Below are 20,261 nucleotides of genomic sequence, written 5' to 3' on the forward strand. Positions count from 1 at the left end.
ATGTCTCTGTGAATCAAGTTCCTTATCTGGAAAATGGGGATAATAATTCCTTGTCATCTCAGAGTTGTGTTATGGAAATATATTCGTTAATATTTATGAAGCTCTCATATTATAATGATGAGCACAGTAGACAAGCCCATGAAGAAATACATAATTCTGTTTTCAGAACAGGATTTGAATAGTTGACAATAAATGAGACCTGTGGGCACACACTGAATGATAAATAGTTGCTCATAAGTTCCTCACTCATGCACTGAATGAAGCAGGGACCTTGTGGGAAAAAACAGTATCTGATAATGTAATTAAAGACTGTATAATAATGCACATGCACAGGGAGACTGAATTAAGGTTGCCCAGGCAAACAATTCTCGCATTTCCAAAATGTTGAATGCTTGATTTTTGCAACCTTAATAATATACTTTTAACTAACTTTTTGAGAGTAATTTGCACTTATATTGTGGCGCTTTGATTCCGCGATGCTTTTATAAAGTAATCCTTACAATGCTGTTGGTAAGTAGGTAAGAAAGCAGACAGGAGAAATAAAGGAGAAAGTTTGCGACCAGCCTGATGTCACAAAGGCAATCTGTGAGCTGGGGCTATGGGCCAAATTGCTCGCTGGCATAAGTGGGTGGCATCCTTGTGTGCTTAATTATTAGACCACTCCCCTCACTTTGGGTTTTTCACAGCAGTGTTCAGGCCACTGGGTCCAAATCGCAGGGCTCAAGAATCCTGCCTTAATCTACCCTTGGCTATTACTGATGAAGGTAAATTTATTAAAAAAATAAATACATTCTTCAACACACTATCCAGCAAGTGGTAAATTTTTGGAACAAGACAACAGAACTTATCTTTAATCACTCGTAGTGAAAGGTGCTTCCTCCTCCTCGTTCCCTGTGATGGTGGCAATGCTACTCAGGGATAACATCCTTACTATCCCTGCTCAGGGATAGCGCACTTGTCAGTGCTCTGATATTTCTCCATTTCTTCAAATAGGGCAACTGTCTGGAGATTTGAATGGGACAGAGCAATCCTTTAGCTGGGTATCACCACCCAACTTCCCTTCTTCTGTGTGGGGATTCTTGATAGAGCTTCTGTCTCTGTATTGCTGCAGTATTGAACTAAGGATTTGTCAAGCCATAAAAGATGCGTGCTGCTACCCTGTTGGATAAAAGTTATTCCCCCATCCCCATGCTTAGGAGGAAGAGGCTGTACCATGAGGGCATCACCATCTTTCATAAGCAGGGGAGTAACAGCCACCTCCAATGGCTGCTGTGGCTGGGTTCAGTATTATGGGAAAAAGAAGGCAGTGGCCGTGGCTCACCTAAGAATTGACTGTGAAGGAGAGCAAGGCATCCATCTGCCTAAAAGATTCTTCCACCTCTTTAAGGCCACCAGTCAGTTGCTTTTCACTCTTCTAGGAGTCCTAACAGAGCCATAAAGTCACTTTTAGCCTGACTGCAAAGAGGTGGAAATGTTCTGTACCATGAGCAATCAACAGAGAGTGCATTTGCTCTATTCTAGTGTGATGCAGAACGAAAGGTTGGGAGTAGGAGTGAAATGCTTCTCCACCATTAACCAAAAGGGTTGCAGCGTTACCATCACTGGTCCAGGTTCTGGACACTCTGTGGTCCTCAGACCTTGCTAATCATGCTATGGCTCTTCACTCTGTCATTGGTGGGATTAATGAGGTTCTACTGTTTTTACAAAGTATTGGCAATGTTGTGCCCGGGTGGTTTGTTTAAACTGTTTATTTAATTTACTGACTATCTACTCTCTTCCAGACCCACTGTGAAAACTCGAATATCAACCCCTCCAAGTATGGCAAAAAACGCGGGGACAAGTGCTCTAGCAAACAAAAGGAAAATCTATAATGCAGAAAGTTACTCAAGCAGGTAGTTTTTAACTTTGTAATCTTGTAAGTAAGTAAATATAAACATTTTAGGGAAATGATGGGAAGGGTGGTACACAGACAGTTATGGGAACCTCTTCAATATTCTTTGGTAGGTTTAACAATTTTAGTGCTTTGACTGTAGATTTGGCATATTTAGTGCTGTAGCTTAGTGTAAAAGTAAAATTTCACCCATCCAAGTATGTAAGGCTGAGCACTAGAAGTTTCAATACACTTGTGAAAAGGTTATGAGAATGGGTCTTTCAACCTACATGTAAGTCAGTTGCTGCTAGCTGAAGAAGAGAAAATGTGGAGTTAGAACTATAAACTCCCTATGTTCTGAGGGTGATATGGCTGGTGTGATTTTTCTGAGGTTCTCAGTGCCATACAGTGCTAATATTTCTTTGACTCCTTTCATTTGTTAAAGATATATTTAGGGTTACTTTACAACAAAACCTTTGATATGTCAGTGATAGAATTTCTGGTTAGACTAACTTGTGACTTGAATGTTTCTTCCTGCTTCTAGGATTCTGGTGTTAGTTTCCTTTAGCATCTCTCTCTCTTCGTTTCAGAGTAGGAAACACTTTGGAAAGGGTGTACAATATGATATTTCATGTAGGTAGGCTGATTATCCCTTTCATGGCATAAACTTTAAAGCAGAGATTGGCAACCTTTGGCCTGCAGCCCGCCAAAGTAAGCACCCTGGCGGGCCGGGCCGGTTTGTTTACCTGACATGTCCACAAGTTCAGCCGATCATGACTCCCACTGACCACGGTTCGCCGCTCCAGGCCAATGGGGGCAGCAGAAAGCGGCACGGGCCGAGGAATGTGCTGGCTGCCGCTTTCCACTGCCCCCATTGGCCTGGTGCGGTGAATCACGGCCAGTGGAAGCCATGATTGGCTGAACCTGCGGACACGTCAGCTAAACAAACTGGCCCAACCCGCTAAGGTGGCGGGCCGCAGGCCTGAGGTTGCTGATCCCTTCTTTAAAGTATTTATTTGTCAGTTCTTAAATAGTAATTCTTCGCAAAGGATTAGAATGGATACTTATACCAAATTGCATTGGATTAAATTATATTATGAACGTTTGTTATCTGAATTTTCAGGTCTGATGGTAAAATTGGGTATGATAGTGGAGACTATTCATCCTCAGTCAATGGAGGAAGTACAAAAAGCAGCGATGAAAATTCACCTGTACAGTTATCAAAATTTTGCCATGAATGTGGAACCAGGTACCCTGTAGAATGGGCAAAGTTCTGCTGTGAATGTGGAATTCGAAGAATGGTTGTGTGAATGCATTCATAAAGGCAAAGAAAGCAAGCAAACAAAAACAAAACAGAAAGAAAGAAACCAACCCACCAGAGCTTCAGTTGCATATTTCAGCATGGAATGCTGGAGCATTCCTTCCTGTTAGATTTCATGCTGCAAACATCCGGAAATACCATGTTGTAGTAATTTACTGAGTGCAATCCTTTTGGTTACATAGTTATTTATGTATAAATATATATACTATATAAAAATAACAGGTACCTAAAACTGTGCCATTCAAGGAGACTCTAATCTCTGTTGGAAAGTATTTTAAACTAAGTAGTGATGTGTTTGGCAGCTTAGCAAATAGAAATGGATCTTTTTATAGAACCCTAGTATGTAAAATATTCTAGTTATGAAACATTTAGGCTAAAAAATGCTTCTGAGGAGGAATCAGATATACTTATGGGACACTAACTAAGAAACTGTCTTTTAAGAAAGTCTGAAAACTGCATGAGCAGCTCCTATAACTTTCTAATTAAAATACTAAAATATTGTTTTTGGTTAAAGCGATTAAACCATACTATTCTAATGAGCTTCCATGGTTATTTTCTGGCACTGCTTCTAAAAGATTTGCTAAAGCAAATGGACTGAAGTGCTGTGTGAAAGTAGCGTTCACCTATGTAAAGAATAATAGGAATTGAATAAGACCCAGTGAAGGTTATTACATATTTACAGCCAGCAGTATGGGACCAGGCGTTTTTTTTTAAAACTATGTTTTTCATAATGACAGGCTTTCCTTTCCACAACTGTCCACATGCATCCTATCCAACAGCTCCCATCTCTCCTTCCAGAGATGTCTGCAAGTTGCTGCTCACTTCACTTCCCTCCTCTTTCTCCAGAAGAAAAGACAAAATAATTCACTCCAAAATAAAAACAAAAAAAAGTTTCTTGGATATTTATTGAGATTTTCCAGTTGATGGCTTTAATGGATGATTATCATAGATGATGAAAATATAATTTGCACATCCATTTTTTTAAACAGTCCTTATAATGTATCTAACATGATAGAGGTCCTTATAGTTATATGAAACTGGTACTGTAAGTTTTGATAGAAGTCATCACTTCCTTTATTCTTATCCAAGTGCAAAGGCACAGCCATATGTTTTATGGAGCAATTATGCTTCATGGAATAGTATGAATATTTAATTATTCTGTCTGCAATTTCTGCATTCTCCTGGGCTGTGTACTGCAGCCATTGAAGTCAACAGCAAAACTCATATTGACTTCCAGGAAAGCAGGATCAGGCACCTTAGCTGTTTAACTTTTGTAATATGATAACCAGAGGGGGCAGTTTAAATAACCAGGCAAAAGCTGAGTTTCTTAGTCTGTGTCTGAATTTAAATGTTTCTGTTATGTGATGTTGCTTTGAAGTGTTTTAAACTATTTTGGTTTCCCAGAGAAAAACAATCTGAAAGAATCTAATTGTGCCTTTCCCAAAATAACTGTGCTGACTTTTCCAAAGTTGTTATTTTTAATTCATTGCTGACACTAATATACTAGATGTTTGATTTTTGTTAAGGTGGTATATTGAAGCTTTTTGCCACATATGGTATGACATTGCAATATTTTCAATTAATGTAATCGAAAAGTAATATTCATGTTTTTGGAGAATACAGATAATGGGGACAGTTACAAACAAAATGTATTTCATATCCATTTTGTGGATCCCCTTCTCTGATTTTTATGGATATCTTTAGGGACTTGATGCTGTCATTTTGTGGGCCCTAAAATATCATTGCTTTTTTAGGATGACCAAGTTCAGTGGTACAGAATTGTTTTGTAATCTTTCTGAGAAATAAAATGCTTCTATGAATTGTCCCTTTACCAGATGTATTGACATCTTTTCTAATTCTCCAATATGGCCACTGAGCTGCCCATGATTAGTGTGTAAGAGTAGATAACTATTAAATGTGATGTTGTATAATAGGTAGACTTGATGGACTTTAACTGAATTTGAGTGCTAGAAATCAAAGTGAATAGAATGTCCTTTTGGCAGTTTCATATATACACATGGAATTACAATTCTGCATCCCTTGTGGACATAAACCCCAGGGAAAATGTGCTCCAGAATCACATTAAGGTGTCTGTTGTTCTTCTGTGGGTCTTCTGCTCTGGTGTGAAGTGCCCAAGGAATGTAAGAATGAGCCAAATATGGGCTCAGCCAAGGGATGCTTAAGGTTCATAGGCCCAGTGTCTGATTTAGTTTCTGTTCTTATATATGTTGGCAAATTAAATGTTATCAGTTTTTAAAAAAATAAATGGTAGCAGCCCAGCACTCATCATGAGCAAACCTGTAATAACAGCAATGTGTGCATACTAAACTTTCCCTTTATATTGTAAGGAAACAGATTAGTTTCACACTTACAAGGATTTAATTGTGAATAATGAGAGGAGTGAAGGAATTCTCTACAAAATTATGAAAGCCTGTCCTTTGAAACCATAAATGCCAGGTTTCCCAATTCAATACATACAACACATGGATTTATATTCACTGCTCTCTGAGCTGTTGTGTAATGCAGTGCTTCAAAGTCAGGTTTTAGAAAATTATCCTAGAGTTATGCACCATTTATTTTCTTTTAATTGAAATTTTGTGTGTATTAGTCTAAAGTTTAATTCAGCATTACAACTCAGTAAATTTAAACTTAGATTATTGACAAAATGTAACATTTAATAATGTGCACTTTTGAATCTTCTATAATAAAGACATGAAAACACTAACAAATAATTTGATTATCCAGTTTGTTACTGCATGCTGAGGCTATATTCAGTGTGTTAAGGTTTGTTTATCAAAATGTTCTTATTATCTAATGTTATAGATTTTTCATGTATCTAGTGCTATCTACAGAGGACTGCACTGCATACTTTAGCAGCACTGACTGCTGCCTTTCCATCCAAATGTTTGTTAGCTAACAAAAATGGAATGGTTTTCATAATACTCATTGCAGATGAAACACATAAGGAACATAATTAAGTATTATATAAAAAGCAAGAAATAAGCATGGTAATTGAAGGAAGATTAGTGAAGATCTTGAAAGCTCAGTGTACATCTCTCTAAGAATATGTATAAGCATATGTTCTGTGTGAACTCTTCAAAAGTTATTATCCAAAATTAAATTAATAAAGCTAAGCTAATCATTTTTAATTAAAATGGGAAGAACACTAGAGACGGATTATGAACCCCAAAACTGCTGAGTAACAACACGCACTAACTGTACATTTTAAAAATCTCTGAATAATTTTTTTGGTATAATTACATGGTTACAGTATTACTTTCACCTCCAGGACCTTGACAACTTGTATTATCTACCATATATATTATACTATTAGTTCTCTTGCAAAGGTTCTCTTATTCTGTAGGAGGGAATCAGTGGAGGGTTCTTGCATGAAGAGCCAGCTCTGAGGTGAAGGTTAATGGTAGGTTCCACAGTTGCCAACTTTCACCTGGTAAATAAGCACCCTGACTTTCACAATAAGCCAGAAATCAAGCTAATCCCATTTCAAAACAAGCCAGTCCCTAAGAACCCCAACATTCTATGTGACTAGATCTTCCCAGTGTGTAGTCTGGGACTGGGGTGGGCCCACTGTGCACCGCTGACTCACCCCCTTGCCCCTGCTTGCCGGGAGCCAATCAAGAAAAAGAAGCAGCAAGCTGCAAGCCCAGCACGCAACAAGCTATAAACCAAAAACTAGCCAACAAGCAACTCACAAGCCAATTAAGCCAAAAACAAGCCCAATTTCTGTGGTTTTTTCCGTGGGTTTGGCTCTACATGCCATCTTGGCTGCCATGCCATCTTCCCTGTCCTGAAGGTGTTGAGTGCTGCCTCTTTTTAGGATTTAGACCACCAGCACCTAGAACTAGGGCCATGAAAAGCATTTCTGTGCCCTAGAAAGCTGACACCAGACTTAGTGCCTTGCCTTCCTCTCTGCCTGTCCGTTTCTCTCTCATTCTATCTTACATTTTTCATTAAAAATTGAACTTTGAGGCGGAGCTTTTCAAAGGGATTTGAATTCCCCATTACATTTCCCTTGGTAGATTTGAAAATCTCTCAATCTTTAAGGTTTGTTGCCCAGTAATGAGACTGAGCTTGATGTTAGGAGCTCTCCATGGTGCTCTAGCACTGAATCTACTCCTACAGTGCATCTAATAATTAGTCTTTCATTGCACATGCTACAGTGAGCGAGAGAAACAGAGTGCTGACTGCAAAGTGCATTTCAGCAACAGCCGCAATGTTAGAACATCGTGGAGGGTGTCTGCTACTGAGAGGAAGTGGCTCAGTGTTGTGATGGTGCAGTGGTGGCCAGGGAGGAAAAGGTAAAAACTATTTTTTTCTGATGGAAATAGCAGAACAGTATCTCTCTGCAGTAGTTTAAATGCTGCATGCTGGCATCCCGCATGACTAGTCTACTGAACATGAAATCAAATAATATTGTCTGAATGCTATAAAAATCTCCTAGAAATGTTAGTTATCAGTCACATTGATTCTGTATTGTATGAAGAATAAAACACCCCTGGTAGAAGCTTTCTGAAATCATTACTGGAAAAATTGTGTTGCTAAAAAAGGGGCTATTTTCCTACTTACTTGTATTGTTTTTGCTAAGCAGTGAAACTTAATGGGAACAAGATTTTGTGCTTGCAACTGTGTCAAACACTGAAAATAAATGTACATGAAATGATGGTTAATGAAATTGAGTGAATTTTACTTGCTTGCCCAAAAAAGAATTACTTGCCTGGGGCGAGTGAGTGAGTAGAATTTTTCAAGACTCATTTATTAATCTGTGGGTATGTATCTTTTTTAAATTCAAAACATAATGGAGTAGAGAGTTCTATTGCATTTTGATAAGCACAGTTGATTAAAACCAGATTCGCCTGTGGTGTGTTAGTTTCTTTTTAACCCACTAGTAAGGTTAAATCGTGGCCTCACTTTATCCATGTTGTAAAAATAATATTTGGTAGGAAATTATTAGTGGTGTTTCGTAAGTTAGCACTCACTTAGCTCCTTGAGACTTTCTTCCTAGATGTACAATATGGGGGTTGGCTGGTACATATTTCCAGATGAAAAAGTTAAGGTGTTTTTTTTTTTTTATTGTTAAAGTGCACACGTTACCATGTCATGGGCACTAAATAGAGCCATTAAATATGTCCAAGCAATTGAAAAACTTTACAAATTTTCCCTTTACAAATATGAACATTCTTCATATGATATATACTAATCGGAAAGTATTTTCCTCCATGTAAATAAACGCCCTTGAGACTTAATCAGATGTATTTTGAAGTTTCATTCAGTTCAAAACCACTAATGCAAATGTAGTTATAGAATAACAGCAGTCTGTACACCATTTCTGGTGTGGGCTTTTGGCAGAAATAGTGTGGGATTTGCGCCTGATCCAATGCTGAGCACTCAACAGCTGCTCTGGCGTCCAGTGGAATTTGCGTGTGCTTGTCCTCCTTTAAGCGCTGGTCCTGTGTGTGTCTTTTATATGCATCTTCATAAGGCAAACCACCCATTTATTTTTTTTATGCCAATGTTTCCTCTGTTTTATATAAATGGTTCGTTATTGTATCTGATATTAGAGGTGTCATTACTTGATCTGTCATTGTTTATGCCTGGCACTTTAATGTATTGAATACTCTCATATTTGTCACTATAAAGAGTCCGATTTCTATCAAGTGGCTTGAGTTTCTTGATCACTTATTTGCTATCTGAAGTTTGAATTCTCAAGTGTCAATTCCATTTTAATTTGCAAATTTAATTTGTAAAGAGCTTACCCTATACAATCTTGCCACTTGTTAACAATAAAGCAGATCTGCTGGATAAAACATTCTCTTGTACGTTTCTGTATTGTCAAGTGTAAGTTGTCTCAAAAAATAGCCTAGCATTGCTTCATTTAGTACTGTGTTTGAATCATCTACATTTTTGAATTCCCAAGGCGCACAGGAAATACACTTAAACTTGGTCCATGTGTAATGCCTGCTCCTAACATTTGGACCAGCTACTGTCTTCTCTTGTGAGTTGAGAGACAGCTGAAACACTGCAAGTAAAACTTTCAAAAGCATGTTCATGAATTGTATTGAGAATGAGGCTCCCAGGTGTCTCAATCCATTTTGAAAATGTTACTTATTCACCTAAATCACTAAGGACTTTTGAAAATTTTATCCTGAATTTTAATTAGTGTTTGTACAACTCTTGGAAGATGTAAAGTTCTGTCTAACTGAGAAGGGGTATCTTCATATTTATATACCTACTATCGAGTATGATCAGTTTATATAGAGCTTTTAGTCTTCTGTTTTGCCTTTTTTCTGATAATATAAAGGAGCTATTTTAAAACATAACCAATCAGTGTGATGTCTGTGTTGTAAATGTAAATATCTATATTTTCCTTGTGTTTGTGATGTGAACAGAAGCTGTAATTCATAGGATTTTTTTGTCCAGTCCAGCTGAATTGAAACAGAGTTCCTCTTTTCATCTTCATTCCCCCCACACTGCCCTAATTTTAAAGCTGCTCCAATTGGCATTTTTTTCTGGCCCCAACACACCCTCCTTAGTTCCATTTTTGCTGCAGAGAAAAGCAGATACTTCCTCTTCTGTACTCTGGGTGAAACTCATTCCTGTATAGAGGGGTGTGGTAGGGTGACGACTCACTGGCACGGTGCCTCCTGCTGGTCGTCCTGGAAATTAGCTCTTCCAGACTCTGGAGCACCCTCTGCAGGCCAGTGTCTTGCCTGCCACTGGCCCCATGTGCCTCCTGGACCCCAGTGCCCTTTACATCAGGATTCTGCCCCCTAGCAGCAACCCACAATCTGGGTCTCCCCACCAAGGGGAGCCCTCAGCCCCCTATCCCCACCTCACTTCAGTGGCTACTGCCAGTCATCGTCTAACCCCCACTCCCTGGGGCAGACTGCAGTCTATAAACCACTCATCATCCACAAGGGGATTGGACCAGCTGCCTCTGCCTATATCTGGGCTGCCCCTCTGCAGCCCTAGTACCCTTTTGTGGGCCCTTAGCTTGGCCTGCAGCCTGCGGCCTTGCTAGGTTGGAGCTCCTCAGCTCCCTCTGCCCTTGCTCAGCACTGCTCCACCTCCTCCTCCCTCCTCTTCCCAGGCAGCCAGGTCTTCCTCTCTCAAAGATAAGAGAGAGAGAGTGGCCTCTACAGCCTCTGGCCCTCAGCCCTCTTATAGGCCTGATTGGGGCATAGCCTGATGTGGCTTGATTGGGGCATAGCCCCGGCTGTGGCTTCTTCCCCCAGTCAACCTAGCTTTACCAGCCACAGTCCTCTCCAGGGCTGCTTTAACCCCTTCAGGGCCAGAGTGGGACCACCCCGCTACAAGGGGCCACAGAGGCCTATGCACCATTTAGATCTACTGGAGCCCTATTTTGATGTAAGTTGTGCATAGGCCATGGATGGGTGCTCTGCATAAGGTGAATTTGATGCTGCCTGAGTGAGTAACTTGCAAAAGATTCTTTTCCTTGGGGAAGTGAGTCTTTAAAAAAGTCTTCCCTAGGAATTCTGCGTTTTTGGAATTGAGTGCAATGCTTGGGGTAGGTTTTGCCAAGTGCTCGCCCTTGCCTCCATACCAGTGAGTTTCAGCAGCTCCTCACCTGCTCTGGTAGCCATTGGCTTAGCTGTCTCATGCTTTGTTACATAAGAGATTGGGGGAACAATGGGGATTTCAGTAAAGTGGATTTAGCACCTGAACATTGGCTTACTCTCCTTCAGGATAACTATTGTGCTTTCTTTGTGAGCCAGCCTTCACTTTGCTGATGTGTGGTGAGCACAGCACCAGAGCAGCTTTTGAAACAACACTGCCACTGTTCCCTACCACAGCTTGTGTCATGCCACAAAGTCTGCAGGACAGTTCTGGTTAAGGGAAGAAAATGCTCTCACTGAAGCCCTGCATAGACAATTACTACGCTGGCTTCTTTTTGTCCTGAGGACTTCAGAGAGGACCCTCAACTTGAGACCAATTTCCTAGCTGACCACTCAGTCCATCACCAGAGGGACCCTAACCAGATACTCTTTTTGTGAATCCTATGCTGCTCACCTAACCCTGCTAAATTACTAAAACCCGCTTCTTGTCATGCATGGGTTTAGTTTAAAAAAACAAACAAACCCTGGTCATCCAGGAGAAGCTGCTTCTGTCACCCATTAACTTTTGTCTCAGAAATAGAAATCTGGAAATTGGTTTGCTAAGTGGTCTTTGCAAAATTGCCATTTATAGACCATTTACTGTGAAGCTGTTAATTCTTGCGGGCTAGAGGAAGTTATAAACTGGAAGTAAACAAGTCAAGGAATGCAAGTCATCGTGACAAGCAGCACTGGTGAATAAGAAGTGAATAATCTGCACTTGGCAATAAGATACAAACAGGCAGGAAATTTATTAATAAAAACAGACAGCAAACAATTTTATAGTTTCTCATGTCAGAATTATGATCTCTGCCTTCTTGCAGGCCCATTATGTTAATTTTGATGGAGTAAGTGGGCCCCGAGAGTCAAAGGTGCTAACATGACCCTCCCACTGTACAATGCTAAACTATTAAACAAGGTTTGAGGGTTCCAGCACAGAGACCTCAGCCTGCTAAGTCCCATTGAAAACACTCCATTAAAAATCTTCATAACCTTTGATTAAAGATAAAACAAAGAAGGAAAGACATTTCAGGCATTTGAAATGTACAATAAGAAGTAAGGCTTTCATTTTAATGTATCACTTTTTTCTTTTCCTTCAGAATTTTTTTAATAAAGGAAACCCCCCTATTTGACAATCTTTTAGATGGTACTTCAGATGGTAATATCCTTTTTGAGGAAAAGAGAACAAGTTAATTGAGATTAACAGTAGCAGCAGCTCTAGCCCAAGTCCAATCCTGCTTCCTTTCAGACTAAACAAGACACTCACGTACACAAGGAGGGAGAAAAGGTAGAAAATGGAGCTTCTTACTTTGGTGCTGATTCTTACTTTCAACCTTGCTGCTGCAGAAACCCAGGCACAGTCCAATCAGCCACCCTGAGACGTTGGCAAACTTGTATCAGCATCACCACATTCCTTTTAGCTGCCTCATTGGTCACAGCACTTCTGAAAGAAACACTCTTGACCAGCTAAAGTAGGCTCTTACTAAACAGAAGGCAATAAAGAGACGGATAGGAAAGAGGGGAAATAGGGGAGGAGAAGAAAAAGGACACATGAGGGAGGGAGTACAAGCAGGAACCAAAGTCTGATATCCCAGCTGATGTTTAGGACTTCACCCATGCTGGTAGAGGTGGTGATGTAATCGGTTTCCTCCTCTCTCTCTGGCTCTAGTCTCAGGATCAGGAGATTGAAGGCTAAATGGTGTCACAGTGGTGCTTGGGATCCCAGAAGATGGAAGGGTGACAGCCATGATGGAGCAGCTGATTCCTTTTTGTCCTGCTGTCCTCTGACCTGTTTGATCCTCCTTTTGAAGCCTTTTTTAAAGACCCACAAAAGGGAGCGATAGGTGCAATAACCCATTGCCCCATTATCTTGTCCACCATTTACATCTAATTTCTAGCAAACCAATTTTGGTCCATTAATTTCCGATTCCATTCTCTTCTTTGTGTGGTATAAGTAGACCTTTTTGTTCGGAACTATTCAGTCTTTCTGTTTCTGAATTTGGCTAACTTTTATAAACAAGTTTATGTAACTGGTTGTGTTGGCCTTTTTTACCATGGACGACGTAGAGTACAGGCCTTCACATACTTATATTTTGACTGCTACTGAGGACCGTGCCAAAGCACTGCACTTGGCCTTCCTTAGAGTTCCAACTGGCTTATACTTTTTCCATGGGATGGGCTCTCCTTTGCTAATGGCAGCGATTCTTAGGAAATTGGTCCTGGCTTTAGATTGTTGCTGAATTTTCAAGGAAATTCAGTTGCTCCTTCCTCAGAAAAACCTTGATTTATTTTGAAAACTTTTCTGATTAGTTTTACAGCTATATCAGACAATGAATGATTGTTTGGTTATTTCATTTAGCAGATATTTCTGAAGTCATGGGGAGGTGAACTATCTCCAATTCAACCGGTTAATCACTAATATTTTGAGAATTTTCTTGCCATGGTGAACATCACCTGACAGACATTTAAATTGTTTTATTTAACTAAAACAATGTTATGTTTTCTTGATTTTTTTCTTCAACAGCAAACAGATAATATTTTAACAAAGCAAGCACATAAATTTTTAAATTTAGTTAAACATTCAAGTTTTTTAAAATCAGGTTTGTTTTTGTTAAAATTGTTTTTAACTAAAATAGTTAAAGTAAATACTTTTTTAAAACAACAAAAATTAAATCAACTATGTCATCAAGGTCAACATGAGAATCTTAAAATATTGGCTTCTGCAGCTAACTCACTTGTCCTCACCTTCATTGTCCTATTTGTTCATAATCTGGAAAAGAAAAATAAGCTTTCCTGCTTTTTCAGGTCCCAAACAATTTCTCAGTTTGGAATAAATTGGTCCAAAGGAAGAAAATATTCTTTCTACACTGGAAAAAGAAACTATTGCTGTTAAAAGTGAGATTATCACTTCAACAGTTTCTGAATCCAAGTGCTTAAGTGACTTCCACGAGTTCATTGGTGTGACTTTCTTTAAAACATCAGCAGCAAACATATTTCTTGAATGGTTCACCCTTAGCTCTGAAGTTTATTGTAGTTGGCATTATGAAGGGATGATTGCTGGATGTCCATGTCATAGCCACCTCCTCCTCCTCTTCAGCAGTTAAGGTTTGACCCTGGTATCGAGTATTGAGAATATTTGCAAGAAAATGAGCTGGAGATGGTGTTTGTCCCATTTTTTTTTAATGCTTGTAATTTAACTCTATCATTGCGTATTTCTCTTTTTAAGATTTCACTCAGTTCCTTCCAAATTCAACAGCGTCAGCAATAAAACAGCTATTTCCCTGCATTTTCTTCAAGAATACAGAAATAGGCTTCAGGATACGCAGCATGTGTTCAACATTTCTCTTAAGCCCAATGTTGAGAACTTTGGCTGTGACAGTGCCATCTATTTTTTCATGATTTTGTTCACAAACTGTCATCAGATTAGGCCAGTTGTTGCTACAGTGCTCGAAACAGTCCACTACTAAGTTCCATTACACATCTTGTGGGAGAGTTAGCTTGGTTCCTCCCACTTTTTTCAGAGCAGCTGCAGCAAAGTGGTTGTTACAGAAGTATTTTGCAATTTCAACAACATTAGCCTTTATTTCTGGAATACTGAAGCCTTTGGTTAGGAGGTACATCAAATGAGCATTGCAACCATATGTTATTAGCTTGGGAACTCTCTTCTAAATAATTTCTTCTCTTCTTGGATACATTTGCAGCATTGTCTGTGGCCAAGCTGCGTGCTAGACATTTGAATTTTTTTCCACAGTTTGTTTTAGTTTTTACTGCTACTTCTTGTAAGTATTCTGCTGTGTGTGCATTTCCTGATGTATCAATTGTTCCTCTAAGGAAGACATTCTCGTCTTCTGTTGTCACACAGGCACATACAACAGGATCATTGTGGACATTGCTCCACCCATCAAGACTCAGGTTAACAATTTCACCCTCTAGACCTTTTGCACACTGCTCAGTTTCTCTTTCATACACTTTATCCAGCAATTTGCCTGTGACATCTGCTCTGTTTGGTGGACTGTATCCTGGTCTTAATGACTGAACTGAGTTAATGAAGTGTAGGTTCTCAATCATATGGAAAGGAGAGTTTGTTGCATAAATAAACCAGGCAATTTTTTCATCAATTACCTCTTTTTGTAATCTGCTGGCTCTTATCACAAACTTATCTATGGCTGTTTCTGGATGATGGAGATTTTGCTACTGGTGATATACTGTGACTATGTGACATACATGATGTGACTGAAACACTATCATTGGCAGATAACTCTGAAACTATAGAAAATGATGGTGATCTTGAAGGTAGATAGTCTTCAGAATCCTGTATGTTGAGGGTGGATTCTTCTAAACAAAATAAGTCAGTGCAGTTATTTAATTATTATTACCGTACTGCTCATTTGGTATGACTCATTGCATTCACTGACAGTACTACTTTAAAGGTGAAATTGTAAAAGGAAGATCTGCCTATTTCAACTATTTATTTTTTATCTCAACTGCATCTAAAATGATAGTACCATAGAGTAACAACTGTATTTTTTGCTCAGATATGAGAATTCAAGAATAGTCCAAAAGGAAGATGGGCAGTCCTTAAGAAAGAAGTATGAAATAAAAAAGTTTACCAACCTGAAGTTCCTGCATGTTCAGAAATGTTCGTTTCATCATCTTCAGTGCAGCTTCCTCCTGAGAAGCAACACGTCTCATGATGTTATTTCATTCGGGCAGCCAGGCCTTGCATTTCTTTGTTGCTCTGTTTGCATTTTGCATTCATGCCTGTCTTACCCACAGGTAGAGGAACGTCATTAAAATATTCCCAAACTGGGTCTCTCTTATGGTCTGCTGCCATAATAGGTTTTCCCATCTAGTGAGAGAATGGTATGGTAGATCTCAAATCAATGAAGGCTACACTTAGAAAGACCTCAAAACTTCTGGAATATGTTGCTAAAACAGTTTCACTTTTGTTTTTACTGCCTGTCCTTCCCTTCTCACATTTATCTCCAGACTACTTCTCCCTGTCCAGATCTATTCCACCCCCAACAATCTTCTATTCACTGAACTTTTTGAAACTTTGCACTTTTAGAGAGAGGTAAAGGCTTGACTCTATGTACACAAATTTGCAGAGGGACAATAGGGTTAAGGTCTGTTATTTCTCACCTCTATATACTATTTATTATTTTATTTATTTATTTTAAAACATTTTTGCTGTTAACAAGCATGTTATCTTTGGAGACACAAATCCAGTCTGAGAACTGCAAAACTAAGCATCTCTGATGGTATCTTCTAAACCGAGCACTGAGTCCCATTGAGTAGATAGAAAGATTAACCTAAATAATCTATACAGAAGGCTCTGGAACGCCATAAGATTGGGTCCTTAATCCATTGGATTACTATTGGAACTCATTTACAAAACTTTTCTTAAACATTACATGAATCTATTGTCTGATTCTATAGAATTAGAATTTATAATCCCTATTCCATGATGAGATATCTTTGAGCTATGATGTATCTCAATTAAAACTATCTTTAGATAGGTTTTTTCTTAAAAAGCATTTTGTCAAAAAAAAAAATCCAATTTAAATAAAAAAAATCCTATTTTTTTTAAATCATTGATTTTTATCCAGCCTGTTTCCTGAAGTGTTTTGGTAAAGGACAATGGAAAAGAACAAACCAACCATTCAAAAAAGATCTGGTTTCTTCATTGTGCTGGGTTAAAGTTGAAAGTTACAGTGATCTGAATCCAGTAGAGAGAAAAGGAAGATCAAGTGAGTCCCAAACAGACTTTTGCTGCAGCATATGCAGACAAACATTTACAGCTACCTCAATACTTAAAAAGGAAGAACACCTAGGTTCCTAGAGGTGAGGGAAGTTTCACCCATTCAAAGGAATTCATTTCTTGGGTCCCTAAGTACATACACATGTGGAGATCATAGAATCATAGAAGATTAGGGTTGGAAGAGACCTAAGGAACAGCCTAGCTGCATCCTCTTTGGGAGCCCCCTTCAGGTAATTGAAGGCTGCTACTAAATCCTCTCTCACTCTTCTTTTCTGCAGACTAAATAAGCCCAGTTCCCTCAACCTCTCTTCATAAGTCATGTGCCTCAGCCCCCTAATCATTGTCTTTGCCCTCCGCTGGACTCTCTCCAATTTGTCCACCTCCTTCCTGTAGATGTGATGGCAAGAACCTCTGCTCCTTACCATGAGTACTCTGTCTTCCTCACCAGTCAAGAGCCCAAATACCTAAAAATGAAAACAAGAAAACCAAGTACTTCCATCTGAGGATCAAACATCCTCTTGCAACATATCTATAATACTTGGGAAGGAAGACTCATTTCACTGACTGATTATTTCAGTGGCTTCCAATATACCAAGTGAATATTTAGATTTTATGGATACCAGGCTTTAATCTGAATAATAACATGCTGGCCACATTCTCCCATCTGGAGCGTCATCTGCTCTCTCTTCCTGAAGGACTGGGAGAAGAATCTGGGGAAAAACCTTTTCTTTTCTTGTTTGCTAAAACTTCTGTGATAAGTTGCTGCAAGGATGGTTGACCTGACTGTAAAGTTATGGAGTCTTGTTATCACAGGTCTTGGATAGGTGTTTTCCTTAGAAATAAGTCCTGCAGTTGGTAAACCCTATTTATTTTGGTTCCCCCCACCCTTTATCTTGAATACCAGAAACTTTGGGACCCAAAAGAGAAAACACTTAATCAGGTCAGAGTCCTATGTCCTCGTTCGTTGGCATGAGATAGCTCTGAGGCAGAGATTTTAGCAGGATTCAATATGGGATTATATGTGCATAGTTAACAGGAATATCTAGATTTGATTCATGGAAAACTGAAATGTCTGGTATTTCTGAGAACGTAAATTCCATAGTGGATGGTAAAATTATGGTCTTGGATTATTCTAGTAGTTCCTGCTTGCTGTGGAACTTGAATTTTTCCCTTGTCTGACTCTGCTTTTCTGGAGTCCTATGTCTTTATTTGAGATTTTGTAGGGAATTTCCTTTTTGGAGATTAGTATGGACATTCTTACATCTTAGCCTGGGCAACTGATCTGCAAGATGATGTATTTTTTTTCAAGATTTTAAGAAGTATTGACTTGGACTTAAAAGGATTTTTGAGGAGCAATTACATTGGGATGAATCAGGAACTGACAAGTCTTTGAGTGCCTTCTACATATTTCCACTCTTGGGGATGTGCAGATCCAGTGCAGCTAGATGGTGGAACCTTCTAAAAGTGGTACCTATTAGACATACCTTGCCCCTCCCTTTGTGTCCCTAGTACTTGTGTCAGACATGGGGTGTGGCTATAAGAGTGTTGGCACTACTGCACCTCAATTCCTTCCAAATGCTGCAGCATTAGGATGTGAATCGTCTGACATCTGCTTCTTTTTGCAATTAGTGCTGTAGTCTAAACTCCCCAAAACACTCATATAATAAATAAATAGGATAAGGATAGTAATAATTTTATGAGTAGTGTAGTAACTTAGTAGTTAAGGTAATTAGTATAGTTTATAGTTTTAAAAGATCTTTTTTCTTAATTATATTAGAAATAGATAATAGCTACGATGGACATTAGCACAAAGAAACAAGGCTTCCATGAAATATGCATTGTGTCCAGCAGTCTTTCCTTCCTCTGATGCACAGGTATAATGCTTGAAATGTTTGGGTGAAAATTACTCACCAGCGTGCTGCCAAATATGCAGCATGCTTGCCCCTGAGCTGGGAAGGGATACCCTGCAAGCCTTTCTGTTACAGGACATGCTAATTGCTATGCCTACAAGATCCAAGACTTCAAAGGGATCTGGTAGAAAAAGTAAGAGAGCGGAGTCAGTTCATTCTACTTCTGCATCCAAGAAGTCATCCGGATCCATGATAAGAGCTTTGGTGCCAGGCTCCTATTCCAAGTCAACTACAGCTCCGATAGTGAAATCCTCAGCTTTGACCTCTGCCAAGATAAAATCTACATCAACCCTGGATTCAAACAGGAGTTATAAGGATCTGTGAAATGTGCACAGAACATCTTCAGCAGTTCCAAGGAAAAGGAAGGCTAAGCATGTCTCTAGCAGCTGTTTTGATCACTTGCATGGGATGGAATCAACATTCAGGGACTCCAGTTCCAGACCAATATCCAAATTTATGGGCCCAAGATCAAAGCCTACACATCCATCAGCAAAGGACCAACAATGCATGATGGAGCTGACGGCTCAGATTCAACTGGATATGCACCCTTCTACGGATCCAACTGAAATGTGGATAAGACACCTAGACAAGAGAGTGTCAGTGAAAGTTCCCCAGTTTTACTGCCTCTTCCACCTCAAATCCTTATAGGGTCACCAGGGAAAATCTTTTCCCCACCTTCTCTGTATAGGATCCCTGCATCACAGGTCTCACCAATGGCTTCAGTGTCAGACCTGGGATTTGATCTGAGGTTGGAGTTAGAGCTGGATCTGGTATTGGTGTCAATTGGACCGTTGTTTCCTGGAAGAAGTGTTCTAAAGAAGGAACCCAAATTTCCTGAGTATCCTTCAGAGACTGCTATACCAAACTGGACAAGGTGGTAGGACTACCCTATGTAACAGATTTCTATTACCAATCTGCCTGAGGCATCCGGTGAACAGACTGAGGCTGCAGGATCGTTTGGAGAGGAGATGATGAAACACACCAAGTGTCTACCTTTTAAAGCTTTATTAATAAAATAATTAATTAAAAAAACAGCGGAGAGTGCTGGGGTGCGGGGGTTCCCCATGTCACTCAGAGGAAGGAAGAAAGCATTAGTGCCCCAACCTCTAACCCACTTTCATACTCACACCCGCACCACCCGAGGCTGACCAAGCCTGGGTGTAACATAAGAAGAAGAGGGAGAGGGATGGACGGGAGTTCTTGTCCTGGGCCCAGGTTGTCCGGGGTCCACTGCGATCTCCAAATTGCTCCAGCTCTCAGGAGGGTTTTTAAGTCCAGGGTTCCTTTGGGGGTGTTTCATTCCATGACCTCTGTTCCTGGTGTTTTTAGTACCAGTCCAAACTGGCTTTCTGTGGTCTCCTCAACTTTCCCAAAACACACCAGCTGCAGGGACGCGCAGTTCTGCTTCTCCCCCTTTGTCGTCTTGCCTGTGTTTTCCATCTCTGCAGCCCTGGTTCAGTGTACTTTTTCTTCTCTCGTGGCTGTCTGTGGCTGAGTGAGAGAGAAACGCAGCTGCAGATTTCTTTTCTAGCGCTGTGACCTTAGACTGGGGCCAGCGTAGCGTCTTATCATCAGACTGAGATAGCTAGCTACAGTGTTGTTAACCCGTTCTCTGCTCTCTTCCTCCTTCCTCTTTGGCCTCTTGCAACCTGCAAAGGAATCTTTCATTCCACACTCACACCTTTGACCCTTCCCAAAATGCCCTGCGATGCTTGCAACAGCGTTAGCAATATACAATGCTGATCTGCCTCCCCCATAGAAAGCCCTT

General features: G+C 39.8%; 1 protein-coding gene and 1 long non-coding RNA gene across 4 annotated transcripts in view; one reads left to right on the forward strand and one right to left on the reverse strand.

Annotated features, from left to right (window-relative positions):
• The window catches only part of ZC2HC1A (zinc finger C2HC-type containing 1A), a 66,854-nt gene extending 63,631 nt beyond the window's left edge, over nucleotides 1-3,223 (forward strand). For both annotated transcript variants that reach the window (XM_032803195.2, XM_032803207.2), the window contains 2 exons: nucleotides 1,782-1,892; nucleotides 2,994-3,223. In XM_032803195.2, coding sequence (XP_032659086.1) covers nucleotides 1,782-1,892; nucleotides 2,994-3,180 — 298 coding nt within the window. In that variant the 3' untranslated portion in view covers nucleotides 3,181-3,223. The remainder of the gene's footprint in view (nucleotides 1-1,781; nucleotides 1,893-2,993) is intronic.
• Nucleotides 1-12,959, reverse strand: part of LOC116838185 (uncharacterized) — a 64,304-nt gene extending 51,345 nt beyond the window's left edge. For both annotated transcript variants that reach the window (XR_004376883.2, XR_012655365.1), the window contains exon 1: nucleotides 12,132-12,959. This is a non-coding gene — a long non-coding RNA (uncharacterized LOC116838185). The remainder of the gene's footprint in view (nucleotides 1-12,131) is intronic.
• Between the last annotated feature and the right edge of the window lie 7,302 nt (nucleotides 12,960-20,261).

This window comes from Chelonoidis abingdonii, chromosome 2, assembly GCF_003597395.2.
Source record: "Chelonoidis abingdonii isolate Lonesome George chromosome 2, CheloAbing_2.0, whole genome shotgun sequence".
Classification (NCBI taxonomy): domain Eukaryota; kingdom Metazoa; phylum Chordata; order Testudines; family Testudinidae; genus Chelonoidis; species Chelonoidis abingdonii.